Below are 16,462 nucleotides of genomic sequence, written 5' to 3' on the forward strand. Positions count from 1 at the left end.
AGGACTGCAGCACACCAGTCCTCCCTGTCCATCACCAACTCCTGGAGCTTGCTCAAACTCATGTCCTCTGAGTCAGTGATGCCATCCAACCATCTCATCCTCTGTCATCCCCTTCTCCTCCTGCCTTCAGTCTTTCCTAGCATCAGGGTCTTTTCTAGTGAGTCAGCTCTTCGCATCAGGTGGCCAAAGTATTGGAGCTTCAGCTCAAAAATGTATACAAAATACAAAAACCAAGACTGACCAAAGCAGTTGGCAAGAAAAGCAACAACATAACTTCTTTAAATTTAAGTTACCCAGACTTACTATGTGTGCTTAGTCAATCAATCATGTCCAACTCTTTGTGACCCAATAGACTATAGCCCGCCAGGCTCCTCTGTCCACAGGGATTCTCCAGGCAAGAATAATGGAGTGGATTCTCATGCCCTTCTCCAGGAGATCTTCCCAACCCAGGGATCAAATCCAGGTCTCCTGCCTTGCAGGCAGATTCTTTACTCTCTGAGACACCAGGGAAGGTTCAAGACTTACTATAAAATTACAATAATTAAGAAAATGTGGTACAGGTGCAAGGAGAGACAAAGGATACAGTGGAACAGAATAGAGAGTATAAAAAATGTATTCAGACATATGTGCCCTTTCACTTATCACAAAGGTGTCACTGCAGTGGGGAATAGTCTTTTCAGAAAAAGATTTTGAGTCAACTGGATACCCATATGAAAATAGGATACTTGACCCCGATCCTACACAGATGTCAATCCTAGAAGCAATGTACAATTATATGCAAAAAAAAAAAAAGTAATTACAGTTCTGTGAGATACTCTCAGAGAACATTTTTGTAATTTTGGAGTAGACAAAGTTCATTTAAGAAGAATATAAGGAGTTCTAGGGACTGGATCAATGGACTAGCTCAAAACTGAGACAGAAGTACGTCAAGGCTGTATATAGTCACTCTGCTTATTTAATTTATATGCAGAGTACATCATGCAAAATGCTGGGTGGGATTAAGCACAAACTGGAGTCAAGATTTCTGGTGGAAATATCAATAACCTCAGATATGCAGATGACACCACCTTTATGGCAGAAAGTGAGGAGAAATTAAAGAGACTCTTTTTTAAATTTATTTTTTAATTTTTTCTTTTTTTTTTTACTTTAAAATATTATATTGGTTTTGCCATACATCATGAAACTGAAAGAGGAGAGTGAAAATGTTGGCTTAAAACTCAACATTCAAGAAACTAATATCATGGCATCTGGTCCCATCATTTTATGGCAAAAAGATGGGGAAACAGGGACAGACTTTATTTCCTTGGGCTCCAAAATCACTGCAGATTATGTCTACAGCTATGCAATTAAAAGATGCTTGCTGCTTGGAAGAAAAGCTATGACCAACCTAGTCAACATATTAAAAAGCAGAGACATTACTGACAAAGGCCCATCTAGTTAAAGCTATGATTTTTCCAGTAATCATGTATGGCTGTGAGAGTTGGACCATAAAGAAAGCTGAATGCTGAATAATTGATGCTTTTGAACTGTGGTGTTGGAGAAGACTCTTGACAGTCCGTTGGATGGCAAAGAGGTCCAATCAGTCTATCCTAAAGGAAATCAGTCCTGAATATTCATTGGAAAAACTGACACTGAAGCTGAAGCTCCAATACTTTGGCCACATGATGGGAAGAACTGACTCATTGGAAAAGACCCTGAAGCTGAGAAAGATTGAAGACAGGAAGAGAAGGGGACGACAGAGATCAGATGACTGGATGGTTTCACCAACTCAATGGATACGAGCTTGAGCAAGCTCCAGGAGATGATGAAGGACAGGAAAGCTTGGCATGCTGCAGTCCATGGGGTTGCAAAGAGTCAGACATGACTGAGTGATTGAACTGAACTGACTGACTGAAAGAGCACTACTTGTACAGAAAAAAAGTTGATAAATTAAACCTAAGATGAGTAACTTGGCTCATTGAAGTACAGCATACCATTAAGAAAATAAAAATATAAGACCAAGAATTAAACACACAAAAATCATAATAAATACTTTTGCCAAAAGTCATCATCATGGTAATTTGCACCATTGTATTTGTAATAGTCAAGAACTGGAAATAAACTCAAATCTCTGCCATTAGTTGAATGGTTCAACGCAGGGTCATGTGATCATTCAAAGGAATACTCTATAATAATAAAAGTGAATGAAATGTTGCCATAAACAACATCATGAGTGAATCTCAAACACAGTTTGGAGTCAAAGAAATTAGACACAAAAGAAAACATAGTGTATGAATTTACATAAAGTTCAAAAACTGAGAAAATATTCTACAGCAGTACAAGTCTTAGGTAAGCAGTCTTCCCTGGAGAGGAGGAGGACACAGCTATTGGGAGGCGATAGTGATTCTGTGGTGCTGTGCATGTTCTCTTTGTAGATCTGGGTTGGAGAACATGACCTAGGTATACACTTATTGTTTGTACTTTGTTCTCTATTATTATCCTTAAATAATAATGTTTCATAAAAAATATTCATCTAGGTGTTTCTTTCCCTGACATAGCACTTCTTAGCATTTCTTAGCACTTCTTTCCCCTGAAAAAAAAAAAAAAAAGAGTGAACAATGAGAATGCTATGGAGTAGGACCTTACAGAGCCTTCTCAGGACAGACCACCCTCATGTCCTCACCTGCCTCTGTTTGTAGAAAAACCTAGCTAAAGAATAAATTTGATCACAGAAATGAAAAACAATCAGAAACAAAGGAAAACAGTCAAATAGTACAAAATAATAATAGTTTATCCCTAAACAAAGTCAAGGACCTTTAGTTCCTTCTTATGGGCTATAGATAACATTCTGAGCCATATCTTTTGAGCTATTTTGCAGATACTGAAATCCCAAACAGGTGGTAGCAATAAATTACATGATGACCAGACTAGTGGGGAGCCAGTTCCTTCTCCAGGGGATTGTCCCAACCCAGGGATCAAACCCAAGACTCTTGCATTGCAGGCAGGTTCTTTACCATCTGAGCCAACAGGGAAGTTCATAATCTTCATCTTACACAATTCCAAGATTGGCCTCAAGGAAATGGGAACAAACCAGCACTAGAACTGATGATTAACTGTAATTCAAACAATAAAGGTGACACTGACCAGATCTATTTCAAGATGATTGTCGGAGCTAGCTGTGCTACTCTGCAGGTAACCTGTCCCCTACTTTCACCTGTGCACTCCTGATTAGCAAGGAGCTGGTTCTTTGGTGCATTAGTCCTCTATCTCCCCAGAACTGCTGGTTTCCTCAATAAAGCTGTCTTTAATTTTACCCCACACTTGTCTCTCACTGTTGGATTCTTGAGTAGTGAGCAGCTGAAACTCGAGTTCAGTAACAAGATTAAACATTTCACTACAGAATATCTTTCTTTTTAAGCCTGTTTTCCCTTACTTTCTGCTCTGGGGACATTTCACTCCAGGAACATCCTAAGTATAGTAGCCCTTCCCTGTCTTACCTGAGCAGATCACAGAGGCCGTGTCACCATGGGAACAGTCAGGAACACCCAGGGCAGTCACAGGGCATTTCCACAGGAAGGACTCAGTCCCTGAGCAGTGAAATCGGGCTTTCCAGAGTTGATCACTTCCTTCTGCTCCATTTGGGGTGGAGATGGCGACTCCACAGCCGAGCTGATGACAGACAACATTGGCATTGGCCAGACTCCAGTGGGAGGCACAGAGCGCTCTCCATTGTCCAAAAACGTTCATCTCCACCTGACCCTCACACTGAGAGGAGCCGTTTGTCGTGAGCCGGACATCTGTGTACACTGATAGAAACAGACAGGATTTCAGAAAAATCATATTTCTTTTTTAGCTTGAAGTGAGTGTGCACAGAGGCTAAATCCTGATGTGCATCTCACCTGAACAGACAACCTGAACAGCTCCACTGTGGTGGCAAGTGCCCCCTGGACAGGGCACTCTGGGACAGAACTGGAGCTCAGGCTCCTCCCCCTCACACCTGAACTCTTCAGCCCAGACCTGGGCATTGGACTCTCTGAAGGGCACATGTCCCAGGACAGACACAGCCTTGCCACACCCCAGCTCTGCACAGATGACCTGGGCAGTGGGGAGTGTGAAGTTTCCATCAGACACTGGGGTCCAGGCTTCTCCAGAATGCACTTCAACTCGCCCTGAGCAGGGTCCATCCCCTCCAGCCAGACGCAAAAATCCTAAGAGAAACAAAGAACAAACCCAGTGACTGTTCATGAAACTGGCTTGACAATTGGAAACAACACCTCACAGGCAATGGTGGGAAAGCTTTTTCCAGCAGTGGAATAAGAGGGGATAAGAAGAGAGAATTTGACTGTCGTTGTCAAATTGCATTTTCATGAGCAAGGTTCTGAAGAGATATCCAGAAGGATTGCAGGGTCAGTTTGGAATGGCTGAATCCTGAGAATATATATTGGTTAGGAATGTTAATTCTTATGTGGGGGGCTAGAAACTACAAAGGCCCAAAGAAACTGCACAGTGGTAGACATTCAAACTTGAGTGCATAGCTGATCTAACGGAGAGTGAAAGAAGATCATGGGATTCAAGAGGTTAGAGGCCTAAGAGTCAGAGAAGTTTAGGTCATCCTGAAATTTCTGGGGCTAGAATTTTGGGCAGTTTTCTCTGAGCCAGTATTCAAGTCACTGGGGATGGGAACATCATGCGGGCTGGATCTGAGTGCAGGCATTAGGTCACAATTAGGTAACCTAATTGTGAAAGAAGTTGTTCACAGATAAGTTTGGAAGTGATGAAAGCTCAGAGAGTCATAGGAGAGGAAGGGAATGATGCTATCCATCTTTCTTAAAAACCTAGGATTTATGAACACACCTGAGAGAAAGTGAAGTCTCAGTGGGATTATGCAAGACAACTGAGTTAGTTGATTACTTCATCCTAGACATGAGATTCTTAGAAAATGTGAAGGAGTGATGAGAATTTAATGTATTCTAACCCTATCTATATGCCTACTGCATATTCCTTTCCTATTTGGATTTCTGAGATAAGAAGCCAGCAAGCTACGAAAAAGGAGAGTGAGAGGAAGATAGCAGAGAGCAAGCGAGCCATATATATTTTAGAGATTTCTAAATTGCAAAAGCCTCAGTAGTGATGAAACATAGATTTGGAAACCAAATATTTGTTCAACAAGATTTTAACACCTTTTATCCCCTGGGCTGCTCCCCTTTGCCACTTAACACTCCTACCCTTTCCAAATTTCCCCAATGCAGAAAAGAAGAAATGATCTTAAGAGCTACAAATAGATGGAAAGGATACTCCAAAAGGGAAGAACTTCTGTAGGGAGTGAGGTGGGGTGAGTGGTAGGTTAAATGGGGAGTGGATGGAGTATGAGAGAGAGACCAAAGAAAAGACACATGATCATGATTTCATCCTTCAGGGACCATATTTGGACAGAGAAAAGGTAGTCCAATGGGAAAAAAAACCTGCAAATCATAAAGAACAATTTTTAAAATAATTTTCCTGATTTCTGAGTGTGCTCATGGTTATGTACGTAATGGTGGAATTTGTCCTGGTAAAGGACTCTGATTGCATAAGTATGTGAACTTTGAAGTCTCAAAAAGAATGATGTAACAGAATAAAAATCTACTATAGAGAGCAGGAGAGGACAGAAAAGACACCACAGAAATTAAAGAATTGAAGGATTAGCTTGACCACTGATATAAGAATGAATGATGAGGGAGAGGATGATCTGCTTGCTTTTTATTATTTACCCACTTCCATCTCCCCAGAGAGGCCCAGGTGAGGACCCCTAGGCTCCTCTGGCTGGGAGTTTGGGTCACAGGCTACACATTCTAATTAAAGCATTTTTATTTAACTGGTTGTTTTGTTGCTTAGTCACTCAGTCATGTCCAACTCTTTGTGACCCCATGGACTGCAGCACTCCAGTCTTCCCTGTCTTCACTATCTCCCTGAGTTTACTCAAACTCATGTTCATTGAGTCAGTGATGCCATCCAATCATCTCATTCTCTGTTGTCCCCTTCTTCTCTGGTCTTCAGTCTTTCCCAGCCTCAGGGTCTTTTCCAATGAGTCATTTCTTCTTATCATGTGGCCAAAGTATTGGAGCTTCAGCTTCAGCATACATCCTTTCAATGAATTATTCAGGGTTGATTTCCTTTAGGATTGACTGATTTGATCTCCTTGCTGTCCAAGGGACTCTCCAGAGTCTTCTCCAGCACCACAGTTCAAAAGCATCAATTCTTCACCGCTCAGCCTTCTTTATGATCCTACTCTCACATCCATATATAACTACCAGAAAAAAAAAAACATAGCTTTGACTATATGGACATTTGTCACAAAGTAATGTCTCTGCTTTTTAATCTGCTGTCCAGGTTTGTCATAGCTTTTCTTCCAAGGAGCAAGCGTCTTTTAATTTCATGGCTGCAGTCACACTCTGCAGTGATTTTGGAGCCCAAGAAAATAAGTCTGTTGCTGTTTCCATTTTTTCCTCATCTTTTGGCCATGAAGTGCTGGGACTGGATGCCATGATATTAGTTTTTTGAATGCGGAGTTTCAAGCCAGCTTTTTCACTCTTCTCTTCCACTTTCATCAAGCGGCTCTCCTCTATTCCTCTTTACTTTCTGCTATTAGGGTGGTGTCATCTGCATATATGAGGTTATTGATATTGTTATATTAATTCTATGAGATTAAAAATTTAGAAAGAACAAGAAAAAAGTATTTCTTGTATTCTGTTTTATATACCCTGATACATGGGAAATATTCAAATATATGCTGAATACTCAATAAAGTCTTATACATATCAGGATAGAGACGTCTGAGATATAGTATATCTTTTTTATTTTCTATTTGATTTTAAAATTTACATGGAAGAATAAGTGTGTGATAATTCCAAAAAAATTATTAAATAGAAGGCCGATGTGAGTAATAGTAAAGACATATCCTTGTCTGGCCTCTTGCTGTGTACACATCCTGTGTCCTTAGACACACGTAGCATCTTTCACACCACACCTGGCCCCTCAGTGCTGCTCAGAGAACCTCACAGTTACCTTCATCAGCTCCCATTGCCATTCGCCTTCCTCCCAGCTACTATAAAACCTTTTCCATCTTTTTCAAAAATTAAATTTGTCCACTTACCCCCAAATAAGCCCCCAAATGCAATTCTCTTATATTTTTGAAGCCATCAGATATAAACTTTATAATCTCTTAACATAAAACACAGAAATTCAAGTTTTATTACCTCCGCCTTTGACTTGTCAGTGCATGGCTAAGTGTTCCTCCAAAGTTTGCCTTTATACAGATGTTTTACAGGAAAAATTGGAGAGAGAGACTTTTCTAGTAACAATGGAAGAATATATGACTCAGAGCATTTCATCAACAATTCTCTACCATCAAAGAACTATAAACATTTATGCCTAAATTTGCAAAGGAAACTTGAAATCTGGCACAAATCCATAAGAATCTCTGATCTGTTAAATGATAACCCTTGTAGGGATACCCTCTATACATGTAAATGATATCCTCCTATAGTAGGAGTAGCCTCCACTCATACTAACCTAGTGCAAAATAATGTCTCACACTGTTTGTATAGAAACAACTCCACCCAGGAAAGTACATCCTCATTTTTTGTCCCTCCCTCTCATAGCCTTCCAGTGCAAAGGGAGTGTGTATGTGGCTGTTAGCAAATGTTTCACTTTTACAAAAAGTGAATTATGAAAAAAATATGAGGATTTATTTTAACTGGGAGAGTAAATAAAGCTATTTTAGTGTCAGGTAAGACCACTGGAGAAGGAAAGAATAGCAGAGACTTGTAAGAGGAAAGTATATGAAGCTCATTGCTCACAGCTACAGGGCACTCACGGAGGATGGGTAGTTGTCTCAGCCCTCTCTAGCCCACCCATCCCCTATTGTCCCTCTGATCAGACATCAGCTTTATTGGAACTTTCCATTCTCTCAGCTGGTGGGCAATGAACTGACCATACCTGAGCAGATGACTCCTGCATCCCGGCTATGATCGCAGTGGTGCTTCCCCCAGCCCCGGGAAGGGCACCTCCACACGTGGGACTCCTTTCCTGTGCACCTCACGTTGTCCAGCCAAATGGGCCCTGATCCCGCCCCAAACGAAGAAGAGACAGTGGCATCGAGGGCTTTTCCACAGCCCATCTGTCTGCACACCACGCGGGCATCGTCCAGGTCCCAGCTGTAATCACAGATGGTGCCCCAGGAGCCCTGGTTAAGGATCTCCACTCTCCCGGCGCAGTGACCGCCCCCGTCCACCAGGCGGAGCTGTCTGCTGTCTGAGGAGAGAGAAATAGGACATGGGGCGTTGACCTGGAGAATGAGAAGGGTCTTCTGTCCTGTGGGACCCTCACCTGAGCAGTAGGAGGCGCTCTCCTCTGAGGCTGCAGACCCTGCTAGTTCTGCTATAGAGTCTTTGCACTCGTGCAGAAGGCAATGGCAACCCACTGCAGTACTCTTGCCTGGACAATCCCATGGACAGAGGAGCCTGGTAGGCTGCAGTCCATGGGGTCGCTAAGAGTCGGACACGACTGAAGCGACTTGGCAGCAGCAACAGCAGCATTGTACTGGGGCAGCAGCTGGGTCTGGTTTCTTATAGCAGTGGCAAGAGAATTAATAAGGTTGAAAAGTAGGAGGAAAGGTTAAAAAAAAAAAAGTAGGTAAAGAAAGGTTAAATAATGTCTATCAGTGCTGCACTTTAAGTAAATAAAGAAATAGAGAATTAAACCTAAAATTTTCCACTTCCAGGGAGAATGGAGTTCACAGCAGGCCAATGTGTCTTGCTGGGTCTTTCTGGATACAACTTTAAAAGCTGGAAACTATTTTTTAAGAAACAGTAAATGTATTCGACATTTGTTAACACAACATGGACTAAATATGCTAAAACTCTAAAGAGTGGAGATTATTTCAATGTTAGTCCAGGATCTATGGCTTCTTTTTCTCTGTGGGAATTTGCCAATTCATTGCATAATTTAATGATTCAGAATCCGGGCTCGGACAAGCAGAGGACTACTGTTGTGACAGGAAGCAGCATAATCTGGGGGCTACCTGGTGCTGGAGACAAAACTCGAGTCTTGAGAGCCTCTCTCACACAGCAGCTTTTCCCCTCCAATATTTGCCCAGTATATAAGCTGTGAAGGGCAGGAAGCTAGAGAACTTTATAAAAAGACTTGGAAAGCAGAGTCTTTTTCATTATTTTGGGTACTTAGCTACCAAAGAATATAGGCTCTGAACTGAAATCTCTGAAGGCTTATGTCATAGGGACAGAGGAATCAGAGGTGGACTGAGTGCTACCAAAACTGCAACCCATACTGTTGCAGTTCAGTTTTAGGTTATATTTAGATGTTTGAGTGAGACACACCCCCTCCCCCTACCTGCCTAGGAAAACAAAGGGTAAATCCTTTCAGGTATTAGAAAATGTATCAGGAGTATCTTACTTTTTCATATATAATTTATAGCATTCAATAAAAAGTGACATGACATTTGACAAGCTAGGATAACATGACAAATGACCAAAGTGAAAAAAAGATAAGAGAATGCAGAGACACCTATGATAGAAATGCTGGACTTAGCAGATAAGGATTTTAACTACAATCAGTGTATTTAGGGGAAAAGAGAGAACAAGAGAATAAACAGGTAAAAAGATGAAAAAATAACAAATAATCATAAATAAATAAAAATATCTAAGGAACTATTGCCAACCTAAAATAAAATATCTAGGTTTAAAAAGTGAATGAATAAGTTAAAAGAATTTTATATAGAACTTAGAATATAGAGATTTAGAGGAGTTCTAAAGATGAGAGATGAGAAAGAGAAGAAAGAGGAGGAGGAGAGGTAGAAGAGATACACAGACAGAGAGACAGAACTGCAGAAGTAATATCTGATGATATAACAATAGAGAACTTTTTAAAAAAATAAACGAAGGAGTATGAAAACCCCCACTCTTAGTAAAGCTGCTTAAAATCAAACGGAAAAAGGAAAATCTGGAATAATAACAGATCTATTTAATACAAAAGGAGGAAAAATAAGGAGACAAAGGGGGACATAAAGCAGGTGGATCAATTAAAAACAAATGGCAGATACCAACATATCAATATCAGTAATTGCATTTATAGTAAATGGATTAAGATAAAACAAAATTGATACAAATGTTACTTGCAAAATGCCCACCTTATATTATGAAAGCAAAGAATGGTTGAAAGTGAAATGATGGAAAAAATGTACTAACTGTAACAAAACTGGAGTAGCTTTATCAGTGTCCCAGAAAGCAGATTTTAAGCCAAGATACACTAATTGAATTAAAGAGGGAATTTTCATGATTATAATGAGATGCACCTTTAATAAAGATATTTTAGACAAGAAAATTCAAGAATGGTAACAGAACATAATTTTGAAACATACTTGACAGAGTGAAAAGAAGAAATAGACAAAATCACAATCAAAATGGGGGATTATTACCATATCTTTTCCAGTAGCATGCACACCAAACATACAAAAAACAAAGAATACAGTAGATGTGCAACAACATAATCAGTACATCTAACTAAGTAACACAGAGAGCAATGCACCCAACAATGCAAGAGTTCACATTACTGTAAATGCACTAGGAACTTTTATCAAAATGACCATATAATAGGACAAAATCTTTCACTCTTTGAATTCATACAGAATATTTACTCTGGACACAGTGGAATAAAATTAAGAACTAATAAGAAAATATTTATATATTTCTATTTGGGGAAATTCAGCAAGATCCTTCCAAAAGCCACATGAGTCTGGGAATAAATTTAAAACTTACAAAATACTGTGAAATAATGATAATAAACACAAAATAATGGTATGATAAATTCTTCTAATGAAACTCAAGTAGTGCCTAAGGGAAATTTATTCCCTAGATTTAGAGAAGAGGAAAGACTGAAAGTGAAAAAAAAGTAAGCTTCCAATTAAGAAACTAGATGAGAAATTCAAGAATGTAGAATGTTGGGGTTAATTTAAAAAGGAACAAAAATTAATGGAAAAGAAGGTAAGCATAAGGTATAAAATATAGAAGAAAACCCTTTAAATGTGGCTCATTGAAAATTGATGAACACTGAGCAATACTAATGCAGAGCAGAGATAAAATGAAGTTGACAATACCAAGAATGAAAAGGGACATCAGTATAAATCATACAGATATTTTGGTCATAGTTTTTGTGCTGGTGTTTGTTTGTGTTTTGGCTGTGCTGTTGCTCATGGGATCATAGTTCCCAGGTCAGGGATTGAACCTGGACCCATGACAGTGAAAGCCCAGAGATTTAACCCCTGGATTACATAGCTTTATTAGTACAATTTATACATTTAATGTGGATAAGTACACATAAAGTGTCAATTTCTCCACAGCCTTGCCAACACTAAGTGTCTTAAAAAAAAAAAAACAACAGTCATTCTGACATGTGTGAGATGATATCTCTTTGTGGTTTTAATTTACATTTCCCTGATGATTGACAATGTCAAGCATTTTTTTATATACCTATTTCCATTTGTATGTCTTCTTCAGAGAAATGTCTATTCAAGCCCTAGGCCAATTTTTTAATTTAGTTATTAGGTTTTAAGTTTGTTGGGGTTTTTTTCTCTTAAGTTATAGGACTTCCTTATTATTTTTGGAAAGTAATACCTTATATAATTTGCGCTAGCTTGCTTTTTCACTCTGTTGATCTTTCATTTGGTTTGCAGAAGCTTTTTAGTTTGCTGTATCTGCACTTGTCTATTTTTGCTTTGTTGCCTGTACTTTTGATGTCCTTTCCATGAACTCATGAGACATGTGCTTTTATTTTGTGATGGAGCTAAGATATCACATATCTAAAATGTAATTTCTATCTGGTGATGATGTTTCACCATCACACATAGTAAAATAAATTCAGATAAATACATAAATTTTAAATTAGGTTTTTAATAGTGGAACTATTAAATTGTTTGCAGAAAATAAAACTTGATTCAATGTTATTTTGAGATGAAGAATGGCATTTGAAACATTGCACTAAAGGCAGAAGTCAAAAAAGTAAAACATTACAGATGTGATCACATAACCCACCCATACACATATACAATCTTAAAAATATATGTAAAATATGGGGAAAATCTTACAAAAATATTTAAGAGAAACAGTAAGTGATGTTTGTTTATAAAGATTTCCTATGAATAAATAAGAAATTTTAAAACATTCTAGAGAAAAAATATTGTCATGAAAGATATCTTAAGACAGTAATATAGGAAAGAAGAAAATATTTTTGTATATAGTGTTCGTGAAAGTCACTTAGTCATGTCCAACTCTTTGAGACCCCATGAAGTATACAGTCCATGGAATTCTCTAGGCGAGAATACTGGAGTGGGTACCCATTCCCTTCTCCAGGGGGTCTTCCCAACCCAGGGATCAAACCCAGGTCTCCCACATTGCAGGCAGATTCTTTACCAGCTGAGTCACAAGGGAAGCCCAAGAATACTGTAGTGAGTAGCCTATCCTTCTCCAGCAGATTTTCCAGACTCAGGAATCAAACCAGGGTCTCCTGCATAGCAGGCAGATTCTTTACCAGTTGACCTACCAGGGAAGCCCTTATGTGGATAAAAAACCATGATGCTATGAAGAAAACAATACTCTCTTTTAAAATTAAGTATTTATTAGGTTGTGCTGGGTCTTAGTTGCAGCATGCAAATTCTTACTTGTGGGATCATATGAGAAAAAAATTGTAACTGCATGTGGTGATGGATATTACTGTATGTGTGGTGATTTACCAATATGTACAAATATATAAACACTATGTTTTACACTTAGAACTAATATAATGTTATGAGAATTACGTCTCAATTAAAAATTTTAACAAACAAGGTTGGAATATGTGGATTAAATTAGTTTCATTCTTACCTCATTTAAGCTTCTCTGATGGCTCAGACAGTAAAGAATCTGACTGCAGTGTAGGTGACCCGATTTTCATACCTGGGTCAGGATGATCCCCCGGAGAAGTGAATGGTAACCCATTCCAGCATTCTTGCCTGGAGAATCCCATGGACAGAGGAGCCTGGCAGGCTATAGTCCATGTGGTCGCAAAGAACACAACTGAGCAACTAACATTTTCACTTTATATCATTTTGTGGACCCAAATTAAACTCATCACTTAGATTTTAAAATATCAAATCTCACTGCATTCTATAGGGTTGGGAAAGACACACAGAAATAGTAAGTCACCTGCACACGAGATATAGGCTTCCTCCTTTGGAGAGCATGAAGTGTAATTCCAAGGGTCAGAAGGACACTGCCAGAGAGAGGTGTCAGTTTTCTGACAGCGGATTCCATCCACCCACTGGGGTCTAGAACCTTCCCTGAGACCAACAGAAGAGTTGAGGGTTCCACTGTCCCCACAGCCAAGCTGTCTGCAGATCACGGACACAGTGATGTCTTCCATGGGGCTGCGGCAGACACTGCCCCAGGTCCCGTTGTAGAAAACTTCCAGCCACCCAGCACACTGCTGGTCCTCATTCACCATCCTGAGGGCCAGGAACTCTAAGGTTGAAAGGGGAGGAGACAGGACAGAGTGAAAATTTTGCTGGATGTTCTAGGTTTTCCTTTCTTCTAGAAATGGTGAACATTCATCTCTGATCTTGTTCAAGCGATACTGACTAGATGACAAGACTGACATCTCCTCCCTTTTAACTGCCTTTGTCCATTTGTGTCTCTCTTTCTATTTCTACCACAATGGTGTAGTGGATATGAACTGAGAGGAAGACCAAACTTCATGGATGCTAGTCAGAGAGGGGCAGCTGAATCCTGCTTCCTGACGATATATTTAAAGAATACGTCAAAGGGATGTGATGTGGATATTAGGGAGATAGGGATAATAATTAACCCAAAAATGTAAATGTCCACATCCCAATCTTTGCAACCTGTGAATATGTTACCATACCTGACAAGAGGGATTTACAGATGTGATTAAGATAAGGACCATGGGTTGGTGAGATGATGTATTAACAATTTGAGCCCAGTCTAATCACATCCTTAGACCCACTATCCTTAAACATGGAATACTTTTCTTAGCTCCGGCTAGAAAGAGAGATGGGATTCTGGATAATGGTTGAGGGCCTGCAGCATTGCTGGTCTGTTAATGGATGAAGGGTGCTGTGAAGGAAGGAATGTAGGTGGTTTCAAGAAGTTTGAAAAGGCAAGAAACAGATTCTCCCCTAGAGCCACAAAAATGATGTGGCCATGCTGAAGCCTTGATCCCAGTCCAGTGAGATCCCTGCTGGACATCTAAGCTAGAGAAGAGTAATGAAATAAATATATGCTGTTTTACACCACTAATTGGTAAATTGTTAGGGAAGCAAACAGAAACTAGTACCATGGGTTCAAATTTTTTGTATGTAACTGGAGAGAGAGCCCTGCTTTCAAGAAAAACTGTAAGAAACGCCTCTGCCAGGAAACACTGCTGAGAAGAAAGGACCAGAACCTCAGCTGATGCAGAAGGAAGTGAAAGCACCTCGTCTTCACATCTGCTGCAAAGACAGGCTTCATGGGAGGAAGCCACCTTCTCTGGTCCTTTCAGCATCTCTCCCTCAGCGCTGAGACCCCCGTCCTCCAGGGCCCCACCCCTCCCCCAGCCTGTGGACAGTGTGCAGCGCAGACCTGAGCAGATGACCCCCGCGTCCTGCTTGTGTCTGCAGTCGTGCCGCCCCCAGCCCCGGGAAGGGCACCTCCACACGTGGGACTCCTTTCCTGTGCAGTTCAGGTCGTCCAGCCAGATGGGCCCTGATCCTGCTCCGAAGTGAGCAGACCCCGTGGCATTGAGGGCTTCTCCACAGCCCAGCTGCCTGCACACCACGTGGGCATCGTCCAGGTCCCAGCCGTCATCACAGATGGTGCCCCAGGAGCCCTGGTCAAGGATCTCCACTCTCCCGGCGCAGGGACTGGCTCCGCCCACCACGCGGAGCTGTCTGCTGTCTGAGGAGAGAGAAAGGGAACAATGCGGCGGTGACCCCAAGGGTTGAGAAGGGTCTTCTGTCCTGTGGGACCCTTACCTGAGCAGTAGGGGGCGCCCTCCACTGAGGCTGCAGAGCCTGCGGGTTCTGCCATAGAGTCGTTGCACTGGGGCAGCACCTGGGTCTGGTTTCCTGAAGAAACAACAATGATCAGAAGTCTGGAAGGGTTGAAGAACAAGAAACTGAATTAAGGAAAATAATGACCTACTGATGGAGCCTAAGATGAAGGCTGTGACCCTGCAGTAAATTATCATACTCTTAGTGTTCACCTTCTCCCTGGAGAGTTCTGCTTCAGACAGTACCACAATTTCTGTTTTAACCCAGTGTTGCTGTAAGAATGAGTTAAGTAAATTGTATCCCTAAATTTATCCCTGTGCTGGGCTTAGTTGCTCAGTCATGGCCGACTCTTTGTAACCCCTTGGACTGTAGCCCGCCAGATTTTTCAGGCAAGAATATTCGAGTGGGTTTCCAAGCCCTCCTCCATGGGATCTTCCCAACCCAGGGATCAAAGCCAGGTCTCCCGCACTGCAGGCGGATTTTTTTACCATCTGAGCCACCAGGGAAGCCCAAATCTATCCCTAAGTAAAAGCAAAACAAAATTCTTTCTGAAGGATTTCTACAAGTTCTTTAATGTGTATCTTAATTTTTTTTAATTTTATTTATTTTTATTTTTATTTTTTTAAATTTTATTTTATTTTTAAATTTTACATAATTGTATTAGTTTTGCCAAATATCAAAATGAATCCACCACAGGTATACATGTGTTCCCCATCCTGAACCCTCCTCCCTCCTTAAATTTTATTTTATTTTTAAACTTTACATAATTGTATTAGTTTTGCCAAATATCAAAATGAATCCACCACAGGTATACATGTGTTCCCCATCCTGAACCCTCCTCCCTCCTCCCTCCCCATACCATCCCTCTGGGTCGTCCCAGTGCACCAGCCCCAAGCATCCAGTATCGTGCATCGAACCTAACCTTTAATGTGTATCTTTAAAACAAACACTTATATAAAATAGATCTCATGAAAAATGGAAAGGAAAAAGGAGACATTAGAAAGAATTTCCCAGGGTTTTCAGCTGCTAGAGTTACCTGAGGAGAATATATATAGCCACGGTTAAAGTGCTTATGGAATTAATTGACAAAATGTGTATCTTTGCAGAGAAATGATAACAAAAACCAAATACTTCTGAAAAACTTGTTAGCTGAAATTAAGAACTAAAGAATAAGTGTAGCCACACATTAGCTCAACGTAAACTAGAAACATCAAAATGCAAAATCAGAGGATATACTTCAATTAATTCAGGTCACGTAGCAAGAGTTCTGGTCATATTGTTGTATGGCAGTTTTTCCAAAAAACTTGGTTCACTTCAGTTCAGTCCTTCAGTCATGTCCAACACTTTGTGACCCAATTAACTGCAGCTTGCCAGGCTTCCCTGTTCATCTCCAACTTCTGGAGCTTGCTC

The 16,462-nt window shown here is 40.4% G+C and overlaps 1 protein-coding gene across 1 annotated transcript in view; it reads right to left on the bottom strand.

The window, feature by feature from the left end:
- Positions 1-16,462, bottom strand: part of LOC129644221 (antigen WC1.1-like) — a 54,505-nt gene that overhangs the window by 20,666 nt on the left and 17,377 nt on the right. The window contains exons 5-10 of the mRNA XM_055569737.1: positions 15,035-15,127; positions 14,643-14,957; positions 13,212-13,526; positions 7,957-8,271; positions 3,879-4,187; positions 3,477-3,785 (exon numbers count right to left, since the gene is read on the bottom strand). Of these exons, the coding sequence (XP_055425712.1) occupies positions 3,477-3,785; positions 3,879-4,187; positions 7,957-8,271; positions 13,212-13,526; positions 14,643-14,957; positions 15,035-15,127 (1,656 nt within the window). The remainder of the gene's footprint in view (positions 1-3,476; positions 3,786-3,878; positions 4,188-7,956; positions 8,272-13,211; positions 13,527-14,642; positions 14,958-15,034; positions 15,128-16,462) is intronic.

This window comes from Bubalus kerabau, chromosome 1, assembly GCF_029407905.1.
Source record: "Bubalus kerabau isolate K-KA32 ecotype Philippines breed swamp buffalo chromosome 1, PCC_UOA_SB_1v2, whole genome shotgun sequence".
In the NCBI taxonomy this organism is placed as follows: Eukaryota; Metazoa; Chordata; class Mammalia; order Artiodactyla; family Bovidae; genus Bubalus; species Bubalus kerabau.